A 12,648-nucleotide genomic window follows, 5' to 3' on the forward strand; every position below is an offset into this window, starting at 1 on the left:
ATAGACCAGAACAAGAAGAAGAAGACCAAGCCAGAGTACGACGTACCGTTTATTGAGCGTTGGCCGTCGCTAAAGCCCTTCGTCAATGGCGGACTCGCTGCGTTTCTTCAAGGCTTGACCCTTTATGTTCCTTTCGCTGCCATCTACTACTCCCCATTGTTATCTCCAATTCGCCGAAGTCCCAGATTTCTGGGCTTCAACATTCTTGCCAAGGTCCCATCTTTTTCACTTTCAGGGTTTTGGGTTTTGAGTTTTGAACAAGAAAGTCAACATCTTGATGTTGAATTCTGACAAGGGCTTTCAAGATTAAACTTGGGTGAATTTCATTGTTGTCTGCAGTCGTGTCCTGATGGGATTGTGATTCGTACTTTATCTACAGGCCTTCAACTTGGATTATTTGAGTAAGTTTTCGAGTGCCCAACGAGCCAAAACGTACAAGTATTTACTGTAATTCTTTACTGATTTTGTAGTAGTTCTTATGACACATATGGAAATGCAAATGTTTGTTAATTCAGGTTAAGAAGTGATAACATTTGTTGTTTTGTTGAAAGTTAATGCACATTGATCATCTAAAATAATCTACATCAATCTAGAGAAGTTTAGAGCAACTAAGAGAAGTCCAAGAATTGCTAGATTGATCTAGAATGATCAAGTTATTACAGCAAGTATCTAGAAGAATCATGCAAGTTGGAATATAATCAAGTTGTAGAAAAGTCTAGAATGTATTTGATAATTGTAAGTTGATTCGGTGGAAGTAAAGAAAGTCGGTGGGCTAGTAAGGAAGTCGGCTGACCATGTCTATAAATATGTATCTGCATGTACTCTTCTAATCAAGCAATAAACTAAGCAGCCAATCAATTAACCAATCAATCAATAGTTGACGAGCCTCCTCTGTTTTAATTGAACAACCTCCTCTGTTTTTAACTCCTCCCAAATTCTTGCTCCCAAAATTAAAGTCCTAAACACATTGTCCTAACTCACTACTACTAAAGCTTCCGCACCAAATTCCAACAGTGGTATCAAAGCCACAAATTCTAACATGTTTAATGAGTGTAGATGACTGTTTATCTGGTTTAAGTCTAACTATTGTTCTTCTTATTCAGAATGCCCTATTTGAATTTTGATTTTATTGCCTTTGTTCTATTAGGACTCTAAGAAACAAAGCAATTGCTACCAATGATGGAATGGCATTAACTCTTTATCAGGAAGCTGCTTGCGGGTTGATTTCCGGGGCGGCTGAGGCATACTTCAGTTTTCCATTTGTTTCTGCATGTCTCCCGCAGGTTGATCCTACGACTTTATCAGTCGTGCAGCGTGCCAAATACAGAAACATATTTGATGCTCTCAACTCTATGAGTGGCAATAGAAAAATTTCAGCACTATGGACAAATGCTGGTCCTTATGTGAAGACAAGAATGGGGACAAATGTGGGTATGCTCGCATCTTATAATCCAAGCCTCTGTTATCTCAGGGACTCATGTGGTTTAAGCGAAACAAGAGCACAGCTGGGTAAAAATCCTCTCCTAATTACTTGACTTTTCAGGCATTAATAGCTTAATAAAATCTTATCTATAGCTCTATACACTTATCTCACAATACAATTTTAAAACTCCTTAATCACAGCAGAATGAGACATAGGACAATTACATTTCCAATATCATATAATTTGGTTATTATTTTGTTGTTGGTATTTAGTTTGATGACCAACATATGCAGTTCTTACCGTTGTCAAATGGATTTATGTCTTTCGTTGTAGTTGCTCTCCCACATTGGTTTAGGTGCATAGGTTCTCACCTATATGTGATAAGTAGGGCTGTCAATGGGTCGTGTCGGGTTGGGTTCGTGTCGGGTCAAGGTATTTGTCGTGTCTCAAGAGACAAACCCAAACCCAACCCATTTAATAATCGTGTCAAAAATTTAAACCCAAACCCAACCTATTTATTAAACGGATTACCCGTTTCCAACCCGCTTAACCCATTTAATAAATAGGTCGTGTAGTGTTAGACAAAATGACCCATTTAAATGTTAACAATACGACCCATTTAACTAAAAAAATGCATAAATTGATTAAATTCGCTAAAAACTCCACAAGACAAAGAATATAAATAATTATATATAATTCATAAATAATTAAATCTAATAATAATAAAGCAAAATATTTCAAATTGTTTAATCCTATGATCAAATACTCCAAACGTCCAAAATTTCAAGAAGAAGTACAACATAATTGGGTTATACGGGTTCACTTCGTGTTGGCGGGTTGACCCGTGGCCGACCCATTTATTAAATGGGTCATGGCGGGTTGACCCACCGCCGACCCGCTTTTTAATCGTGCGGGTTCAACCCGCTTTATTTCGTGCGGGTTTCGAGTCGTGTTATCGGGTCGTGTCAGAATTGACAGCCCTAGTGATAAGGGAAAAGAAAAAAGGGGAAAAAAGAATTATTCATGAAAAGATGGTTAGACTTAACAAAACTGAAACACATAAATCTCCTGAATGTAATTCAAGTTTTCTATTTTCGTTTCTAGAGATCTGAAATTTTAGAATTCTTAATCATAACCCAACCAACTATTTGGACCTGAAGAAGAACAAAGGGCATGCTAGTTATGTTACACAAAAGTCCCCAACTAGTTAGTTGATTTGCTGAAATGTGATTGAAAAGTTGGTCTCACACAAAAGTCCCCAACTAGTCTTCATTTTAGTGGTTCTCATAAAATGAGGACTAGTTGAGGATTTTCTAATCAATGGTTTGGGAAACCCACTTTTCGATTACATTAGTGCAAATCAACCGTTAGATGTTTCCATTTGTGGAAATGTGATTGAAAAGTGAGTCTCACACAAAAGTCCTCAACTAGTCCTCATTTTAGTTGTTCATATTTATGTATGCATAAATATATCACTTCTGAAAATTTACTTTCAAATTACTAATCGTTAAGGTACCGAACTAGATTAAATCGATGGACAAACCAAATCTGTCAAACATGAATTGTTCATGTTCATAACTAATAAATCATGATTATGAATAGTTTAACGATTTTCAATTTGGTTGAAAAATTACACAATGATTTACACATAAATATCTTAACATCTAAAGATTGATTTACGGGAATGTGATCGAAAAGTGAGTCTTACAAAAAAATCCTCATTATAAGGGATCCCCTCAGTTACCATACTTCTCACTTGCATACAAAAGAGTTGTAAAACTCACGCAATAGTCTAGATTTGCCATTCTCTATTCGATAGAAAAAAAAATTAATGCAACATGAATAGATGAAACAAATTAAGACCAAGTAAAACGACGTAGACTTATAGTGACAGTCTGACTAAGTATTTTAAATGAGATAAAGGATTAGAGGTTGCAATTTGGCTGCATGTAAATAATGGATCCAAATTAATATCTTATTATTATTATTATTATTATTTTTGGTCGGTAAAATGAGATTTCTTGACTTCAACCAAAAGAATAATCAACTTTGGAGAGAGACTTGCGTGGGGGTGAGTGCTGACCAATCAACTCCCAGCAGGGGAGTTTTTTAGGTATTGCATTTTAAAAAAATAGGGACAGTTTTGGAATAAGGAAAAAAAATTCTGACGTTTGATTGGCTTGCCTTATATCCACGTGGTGGGGAAGCCCCTGCCTAAGAATTTCTCTCAACTTTAAACCACATTAGTTCTGTAATTATTCTCGAGTACTCTTAATTGGTTGCTTCATCTCCAACCACTGACGTTGCTTTCTTATCCTTCATGAAAGGCAATAGACATGGACATATAGACATGCATCAACGATCAAACAGGAAGATCCGAGTGCAAACAAATTTTTCTTAACATGCATGGAAAATCTTATTGGAGGTTGGCCCAACAAAATTATTAACTTATTGTTCTTTACAAGTACATGTATGGAAGTTCCATATACAACTAATCTTTTGTGATATTAATTGCATGGCTGAAAAATTTGAGCCTATTAATAGCGTATTAATTCCCTGCAGTCAGCCACTCAGTTGCATCCTTCATCCAAGAAATTGACAAAGAGGTAGATTGGCTGTATGTGCATTGGTCAACTAGCTTGGCCTATTCTCAATCAATCGATCTAGTCTATGACTAAGTATTATAAAGAATTGGTCCATCATTAGTATAAAGATGCATTAAGATACCTAGATCATTTCGTTTAATTAATAATTAATAATATATACAATTTGGTGCGCTTGTTCTTTGTTTTGCTTTAGTCCACTTCCTTTTGACGCTTATATTTTTAACTAATGGTAATTTGTTGTATATGTGTAACATTATATCAAACTCAATTGGTTTTTCTTTAACACTAAAAAACGTTCATTCTGCGCTGCCTTCATGCTTCATGCCCCGCTAAGATATTGCATTTTATTTTAGGAGGTGATGAAATTGGCTTCTTCTTTTTTTTTCTTTTGCAAACTACACCCTTGTATCTTTACTTTTGTATATGTTTTACAATGAACATGTGCATAACAAAAAGAAGAGGTGATGTGGTTTGCAAAAAATCGTGTGTCGATTTCACTCCTCTTTATTTTTTTAAGATTATCGATATTTTATAAAAATTGGTTTGTGATAGATTCTTAGACAAAGTAACCTCTTTATCCAAAAAAAATAATACTAATAATAACAAACCGAAAACAAAAGAGATTGAGAGCTTTAGGGTTCAAGTGCTCAGCTCTTACATGAGATTAATTAGTTTCCCAATTGCATCAGTTCAATGAGATCCACGTAATGACGTAAAAAGAATAATTGTTAGGATCAGTTCAATGAGAGAGGTTAGCATGTCCTGATAAATTTTTTCTTCGTCAAAAAAGAAATGTAGTGAAAATTTTTTTCCTACATATTAATTCATGAACCTGTTAAACTTTCCTTCATTAAATAGTACTTGTCTTTTGTTTTTCCATTTACTGTAATTCATCACTTTCTACATAAAATATAAAACATTGAATGCGTCTTTCACGCACTTGTTCTTAAACAGTGCATGCAATAGGGACATGGAATATTAGTTAAGGGCTTAATTCAATAATTTGCGGCAGGACAGTCTATAAATACGTGCTTTCATCTTCTCCAAGTGCAAACCAGACTCATCAAACTAAACATAGATTTTATCATGGGGTTATCATCTCTATATTTAGCATTTGCGTCGATGTTTATCTTTCAAAACTTGTCTTGTTCCATCTTGTACGTCACGCCAACTCTTTGCAGTCATATACTCCTACTTGCCATGATGACGAGAACTCTGCCTTGCTGCAATTCAAGCAAAGCTTTGTCATTAACAGAAGTGCTTCAATGTATGGTTGTCCTCCTCCAAGGATTCCTTCATGGAAATCAAACAGCAATTGTTGCTCATGTCCTCATCCAAAGATTTCTTCATGGAAATCAAACAGCAATTGTTGCTCATGGGACGGCATTGAGTGCGATGAGGAGACTCATCATGTGATTGGACTTGATCTTAGTAGCAGTTGTCTCTATGGCTCTATCAACTCCAACAACACCATCTTCCGCCTTGTTCATCTTGAGAGCCTCAACCTTGCTGACAATTGTTTCAGTTCCTCTCAAATTCCTCCTACAATTAGAAACTTCCCAAAGCTCAGGTATCTCAACCTTTCTTCCTCTGGCTTTTCTGGTCAAGTCCCGTCTGAAATTTTACAATTGACCAAGTTGTCATCCCTTGATCTATCTCCTAGCATTGATGATATGTTTTTGAATGAAGAATTGTTAAGAAGCCTAGCTCAAAATTTAACTGGCCTGGAAACACTTGTTATCTCTTACATTAATATATCATCCACAGTACCTAATACCTTGGCCAATTTGTCACATTTGACATCCCTCGTCCTTAATTCATGCGCCCTGTTCGGGAAATTACCATTTTCTCTTGGTAATCTAAGACGTCTCATCTATTTGGACCTTTCAGCTAATAATTTCAATGGCCAAATTTCTTCTTCATTTGCGAATCTTACCCAACTCACATATCTTTCACTTGGGGAGAACCATATTAATGGCACCATCCCATGTTTCTTCGGAAATCTTACCCAGGTTGCAACACTTGGTCTTAGTTCAAATCAATTATCTGGTCCAATCCCATCTAGTCTAGGTAATCTTGGCAAACTTACTGTTCTAGATCTTCGTTTCAATAAATTTCAAAGAGAGATTCCTGAGTCATTATTCAATGTAGCAAGTCTCAACAGACTTTTTCTAGCTCATAATAATCTCAGTGGTACAGTGGAGTTCCTCAAACTTCTTAAGCTACCAAATTTAAAGCGGGTAGATCTATCTGGTAGCAACTTGGATGTGATCACTGAAACCAGAACTATGAATGCATCTAGCATTCCAAGGTTAGAGCATCTAGGTTGAGTTCTTGCAACATAAAAGAGTTCCCAAATTTCATAAGGTATCAAGATACATTAGAGTACTTGAACCTTTCTTGGAACGGAATGCATGGCCAATTACCAAAATGGATGTGGAACACAAGCAGAGAGTCTTTGCGGTTTTTGGACATTTCTCATAACCTCCTTTCAGGCTTTGACCAGCCTCCGGTTGTCCTTCCCTGGGTTTCTCTAATTGGGCTAGATCTTTCGTTCAACAGGCTTAGTGGGCCATTGTTGGTACCTTCGTTACACATGGGCTTCTATCACATATCAAGCAACAAATTAACTGGAGAAATTTCACCTTTGATTTGTAATGCGAGTTCTCTTCGTTCCCTTGATGTATCAAATAACCATTTGAATGGTATGCTGCCGCAGTGTCTAGAAAACTTTAGTGTTCTTATAGTTTTAAGTGCTGGAAACAATTATTTTCATGGCACTCTTCCTCATATAGGCACCAACCGAAGCGATTTGGTAATCATTGATGTCAGTCGTAACAAACTGCAGGGGAAATTACCGAGGTCATTGGCGAATTGTTCGAGGCTCGAGTCTCTCATTTTGTCAAGCAATAAGTTCGATGATGTATTCCCCGTTTGGTTGGGAACTCTTTCAAAATTAAAAGTTTTGGCAATGAGGAATATTGGGTTCCACAGTGCTATTCCGAGACATCAAAGCAATCATGATGGTTTCCCCGATTTGCGCATCCTTGATCTGTCTCAAAATAATTTTACCGGTCAGTTTGCATTTGAATTCATCCTCTCTGGAAAAGCAATGAGAGGTATCGATCTAAACGGGTCGGAGTACCTGTTACAATATAGATTCTTCGTTTATGAACCCGGACTTGGTGATATAGCTAGTTCCAGATTAGAGTACTCAATCACGCTGATGAATAAAGGTTTGGAGAGATACTTCCAAAAGATTCGTGAAGACTTTATGGCCATCGATCTGTCGAGCAATAGATTTGAAGGCAAGATTCCAGAATTTATTGGGAACCTAAAGGGGCTTCGCTCACTTAATGTATCCAGTAACATTCTAAGTGGCCGCCTCCCACCATCCTTGGGAAACTTAACAAATCTTGAAGCTTTGGACCTTTCACATAACAACTTCTTGGGTGAGATCCCTCCATCACTGTTGCAGCTTTCATTCCTCCAACAATTCAGCGTCTCGCACAACAAATTGCTCACAGGTCGAATACCGGTTGGAAACCAGTTTAGTACCTTCGGCATCACTTCATATGAGGGAAACCCAGGTTTGTGTGGATTTCCATTGCCAAAGAAATGTTCGCGTTCTGAGGAGGGGCCTGAACATCCACCTTCAACAGCAGAAGAAGAAGATGGAGTTGAATTGGATTGGAAATTTGCTGCGGCGGGGTTAGTGAGTGGATTGGTGGTGGGAGTGGTTCTTGCAGACTTTGTGATCGCGAGGTTCAGTGAGCGGTTCATTGAGATTGTTGCATTGCTGATCAGACTGATGAAAACATTGAAAAGGATGAGAAGGCCCAGAAGTTGAGTGACCGATCAGACTATATATGTTGCTCTTTGTTGTTTGTTCGCTTGTTTTTTTTTTTTTTTTTTGAAAGGCTTGTTGTATGTTTTGTTGAAGAAGGGCTTGTTGTTTGTTATGTGTAATAATAGATTTATAATGAGGTTTTGTAATATTAAAGTATGAATAACTTTGGAATTTTTTTAGAGGGTTCCGTAATTCTCAGTTTATAACTTTACGTTTGATATTAATCTTGAGATCAAAAAGAGATACATGCACGTTTTAGATACAGGCAATTCCATGCATCAAATGCTATCAACCTTCCCAAATGTTCAGATAGATTTGCTATGTATCATTCATCAAAGTAACTTGGGACACTGTTTATTTATTTTTATTACATAAGGGTTTCGTTAAATGAACTCAGCAACTAAAATTCACCCCATGGTTTCCACCCATTACCCTTATACAAAAAAGGAAAAGAAGAAAAAGCCTGCAATACACTGGCCTCCTCTTCAAAGTTTCAGAACAACGAAATTCACATTACCTAGCTATCGTTTTCCTTCCTCCATATGGGAATATTACAAGAACCATCTAAGGAAAATACAGTAGATTAGTCATATAGTTATTAAAATATTTATATTTTCTTGATCATCAGAACAAAATAATGAGATGCTAAGGCTTCAATTCAGCAACGTTGGTGGAGTGAACAAAATCAGGTGGAGTGAACAAAAATTCTATATAGTCGGATCTATTGAAGAGTATGTACATGAAGAAATACCCTGACGCTCAAGGACCCTAAAGTTAATGCATTTCCATTCTATCATTTTCTAAAATGATACCTGAAGTTTCGGCCAGCCAGTTACTTTTTTTCTAAAGTTACTTTGTGGTGATCTGCCAGCCAGTTATCAGTGACATCAATGTTACTTCTGCCAAGGGAAATGCTCGAGGTCAATCTGCTAATGCCTTTTGACTATGGAGTTCAACAGATGTGACATATTGGTGCTTCTGTTAATGCATTTCCATTCTATCATTTTCTAAAATGATACCTGAAGTTTCGGCCACTACAACCATTTCTGATTCAACAGGCATAGATGCAGATGCAGAGGTCTTGTTATAAACAGTATTGTCAGGGGATCTTTTGGAAATAACAGTAGGTGCAATATCGATATCATGGCTGTGGTTACCATTAGGATTGGTTGATGCGCAATGCTCCACAAAGTCCACTCCGTCCACACTTTCAATTTCCATGCTCTCATTTTCTATGACACCTGAAGCTTGTGGTTCAACGGGCACAGATGAAGATGGGGAGGTATTATTATATACTGTAATGTCATTATGTACTTTTGAAACAACGGCGGGATTGACTTCATGGCTGTGGAGATCATTAGAATGGCGTACTGTGCATTGCTCCACAAACTCCATTGTTGAACAAGGGATGTGAAGGGAGAGTGGATCCGTACTCATCACATTTTTTTCACAATTTTCATCTAACATATCATCCTCATATTCACTTGAATTAGCGATAGGATCATCTGCAGAAAGCAAATCTTCAGTTTCTGTGCTAAACAAGGGCCTCTGTCTGCTTCGTGAGAGGACATGACTAGACACAACTTCATCAACAGAATGTAACCCAGGTGGAGAAATACAGATGGATGATGGGTCAACATCCATCTTCCCATCTCAGACGAAGTGATTTCTTCTCCACAACCCTCATTATATAGGCCATTTCCACATGCAACCATACTACTCGTTTCAGTGCCCACAGCAACATGCTCATCCGCACAACTCATGATGAGATAATACTTCTTCACTTACTGGGCCCTCATTTACTAATTCTAGATCTTTATCAGCTAAGGCTGCCTGATCCATTGTGCCATTGCTGCTTTCGAAATTAGGTCCACTTAACTGGTTCTTACAAAGACCGCTAAAGAAACAGTGTGATCACGAATTAAAGAATCATGAGTTGGGCAACGGAGCATATCAAGCAAGGCCTGGTGGAACTGCAATAAGCTGACAGATGGCACGTGATGACTTCTTTTCCTGCAGACACTAATAACCTTGAGTATCTTGAGTCTATGCTCACACAGGTTCCTTATTTGTGCCCAACTGCAGTTGCAAATACTGAATTGTGAACCAGGGTTCCAAACAACATAAGCCTTTTCTTGATCAAGCTGGTCTGTTACTTTTGCACATGTACCTCCAATGTACTTTCAAGGCTTGTGGAATCAACAAAAATTTCGATGACCGCTTCTTGTTCTCGCCCAGCCGCTTCTTTTGATTTGAGAAGTAAGTAGACTGGGCAACTAAGAGGGAGACATTAGTGATTCCCCTCCAGGTCTGAACTCTCCCCGAAAATGCTCGTTCCTGTGTCGTTGGGGCTTACAATCTCCAAAGCCGTTTGCCAAGATGTTAAACCGCTCACCCACTCATTTTTCCAGTATCGTGCAGAAAAATAAAGAATCCAGGAACACAAAAATAACTCCAGGTATGCCTGTTTAAGGAAAAGTCAGTCTCAGGACTATCTTGACTTTTTGAAAAGAATCTCAGGATGATTGAAGGTAACATAAAGTGCTATGAAATTACCATTAAACTTCTCAGACTCTTCCTCAGTCATCAACACCTGAAAGCCTGTATACGTTGTTGTGCTACAAGCATAAATTTTCTTTTTTGCCTCTTCCACACTGAATCACAAAGAAAATAACCAATTAAAGTTCCATAACCAAATAACCTATATGGTTTGATATATTAAAGCAGAAAAATGAAGCAATGAGGCATAAATTGGCAATCTAAAACAATGTGCTTTAATCACTGAATGCATCAAACAAACAATGAACCATACACAACCAAGCATTACATTACATCCGAAACTAAACCAGAAAAACAACCAATCAGGCAATTGGCGTCAATCAACTTGCAATGATTAACACAGCACTCAAGCATTATTCATAAGTCCATGACAACATGGCAAGCCCAACAGTGAAATTCCAGAGAGAACAAAATAACTAGTTACAGTACACATGACCCAGTGTCCCAGTTCATTCTTAAGCAAAATGAATCATATAGCAGAAGGCTGCTAACTCACCCTAATTCTCTCCAATTAAAGCAAAGCTTTTGAGCTGATACATAATAAACAATTAAAGTTTCATAAGCTAAAGAGTAAACAGATGCAAATGCCGGAAAGCTGGGTTATTTTATTCAGTCCCTAATCCTGTGTAACAAACGGACCCACAGTATGTTTGAGCTCTGGCCTGTATGTTCGATATCTTTCTAAAAAAATAAAATACAAAATACAAAATCTGACCAATGTATGTATTTACAAATCCAGTGTGCATTTTGTAGTCACTAGCAAGTTATATCTCTCTCATTCCGACTCCACACCTATACATACGTATTTCGAGTCCCTCTCTAACTATGTGCAAATGGGACTGTGCGTCCCAAGCGACTTCATTTGAGTCGATCATCCTCTCAAAACTCATTTTTGACAAGATCATACTTGAAATCAACAAGTGAGTTGAAAACAATTTCATCGTATTCAAGCCTAATAACGGTGGTAGCTCTGGCTAAAACCAGTCACCATTTACAAGCACTGATGAAATACTAGCACATGAACTGACACAAGGTTAATATTTTTGGCAGAAAGCTAGGCATAGTAGGCAAGGCAGAAGAAATCCAAAGAAAGAAGATATGTATAAGCTGAAACTTTTGCTTTGCTTTGAATGGTGTTAGTTTTTTCATTTCCTCTATCATTCAATTCGGTTAAACTGGTCGATGGCTCCGTTATTGGCCCTAGCTAACATTCAATTGGCTCTGTAATACAGCATCTAACAGCAATAACATTAAAAACCAACCCAATTTTGGAAGCAAGTTTACACTAAAAGAAGTACAAACATGTAGAGAGAAAGGTGACCTGATGTTCAAGCCTCTAGCACAGGTTTCCTCATAAGTTCTGACCATCTCTTCGGGAGAAGGCTTGTTATCTCTGGGGAAATCCATGACGATGAGCCAGTGGTTGTAATCGCAGCCTTCGAAGAGTATGGTGTCGGGGCCAATCTCGTCATTTTGGTTGTTGCTGCCGTAAGGCGGCCGTGCAGAAGAGAAGGAGGACGACCTGAATGATCGAGATTGGAATCGGAATTGGAGAGATTGAACAACGGCGGGGGAGGAGGAGGAGGAAGGGGAAGGGGAAGAGGAGCGTGGGACAGAGGAGAGTGCGGAGGTGGACGATAGAGAACGGTGGAGATTTGCGACGAGGCTGCTGCTTAGGCTTCGCCGGAGGCGGAGAAGGTTCTGGTGCAGAGAGAGAGTGAGAGAGAGAGACTTTGCTAGGGTTTTACAGTGTTTTGTGTTTGGGGGACTATCTATCGGGGTTTAATTGGAAACTCATGTCATTCTATAAATATTCTCAACCAAAAAAATAAATAAATAACACAGGTACATTTATTTATTGGCAAAATGATTAAATTACCCTTCTGATTTTTACCATGGCTGTCGATTTACCCATAACATTTGAATTTTGGTTATTTACACTTATTTTTCTAATTGTTTTAATTTACACCCTACTAATAGACTTTCTTTATAATCTTTATTGAAATTTAGAATTAAGCAGGTGTACATACTTGCTTATGCCTTCCTCTTCCATCTAAAGTTGCAACCAATCTCTTTCTTCATCATATGAAATAGCATGCTCAGCTAATGTGAGTCAACCTAATGGTACCTGAGTTAAGTACTAAAATGACTAAATTTACTGCCAAGTCACTTGGTCTTGTTGAGACTTGAGATTGCTGAAGGTTTTATGA

General features: G+C 37.8%; 3 protein-coding genes across 4 annotated transcripts; 2 read left to right on the forward strand and 1 right to left on the reverse strand.

Moving 5' to 3' along the window:
* Window positions 1–810: 810 nt before the first annotated feature.
* On the forward strand, window positions 811–7,270 carry LOC112167718 (mitochondrial dicarboxylate/tricarboxylate transporter DTC-like). 2 transcript variants are annotated; one of them, XM_040506139.1, is made up of 2 exons: window positions 811–1,509; window positions 6,878–7,270. In XM_040506139.1, the coding sequence occupies exons 1-2, from the start codon at window positions 1,185–1,187 to the stop codon at window positions 6,940–6,942; spliced, it is 390 nt and encodes a 129-aa protein (XP_040362073.1). In that variant the 5' UTR covers window positions 811–1,184; the 3' UTR covers window positions 6,943–7,270. The 2 variants fall into 2 exon arrangements, 1 of the variants encoding a protein (XP_040362073.1); XR_005799645.1 differs by lacking the exon at window positions 6,878–7,270 and adding an exon at window positions 3,751–4,884 and having other exon boundaries at window positions 812–1,509.
* LOC112164448 (putative receptor like protein 25) lies at window positions 7,001–7,879 on the forward strand. The gene has a single exon (XM_024300639.2). The coding sequence runs from the start codon at window positions 7,001–7,003 to the stop codon at window positions 7,877–7,879; it is 879 nt and encodes a 292-aa protein (XP_024156407.2).
* A 2,027-nt stretch (window positions 7,880–9,906) lies between these two features.
* Window positions 9,907–12,220, reverse strand: LOC112164449 (multiple organellar RNA editing factor 1, mitochondrial-like; the record flags this gene model as incomplete). Its single annotated transcript, XM_024300640.2, has 3 exons — window positions 9,907–10,343; window positions 10,436–10,533; window positions 11,760–12,220. Coding segments are annotated over 3 exons (624 nt in total), but the record flags the coding sequence as incomplete, so codon positions are not given.
* Window positions 12,221–12,648: the final 428 nt, after the last annotated feature.

Source organism: Rosa chinensis, chromosome 5 (genome assembly GCF_002994745.2).
Source record: "Rosa chinensis cultivar Old Blush chromosome 5, RchiOBHm-V2, whole genome shotgun sequence".
Lineage (NCBI taxonomy): Eukaryota > Viridiplantae > Streptophyta > Magnoliopsida > Rosales > Rosaceae > Rosa > Rosa chinensis.

Coding starts and splice junctions, on each gene's coding strand:
- LOC112167718 (XM_040506139.1), top strand. CDS start 1,185: ATGGCATTAACTCTTTATCAGGAAGCTGCTTGCGGGTTGATTTCCGGG. Junction 1,510..6,877: donor CGAAACAAGAGCACAGCTGG/GTAAAAATCCTC, acceptor AACAAACTGCAG/GGGAAATTACCGAGGTCATT.
- LOC112164448 (XM_024300639.2), top strand. CDS start 7,001: ATGAGGAATATTGGGTTCCACAGTGCTATTCCGAGACATCAAAGCAAT.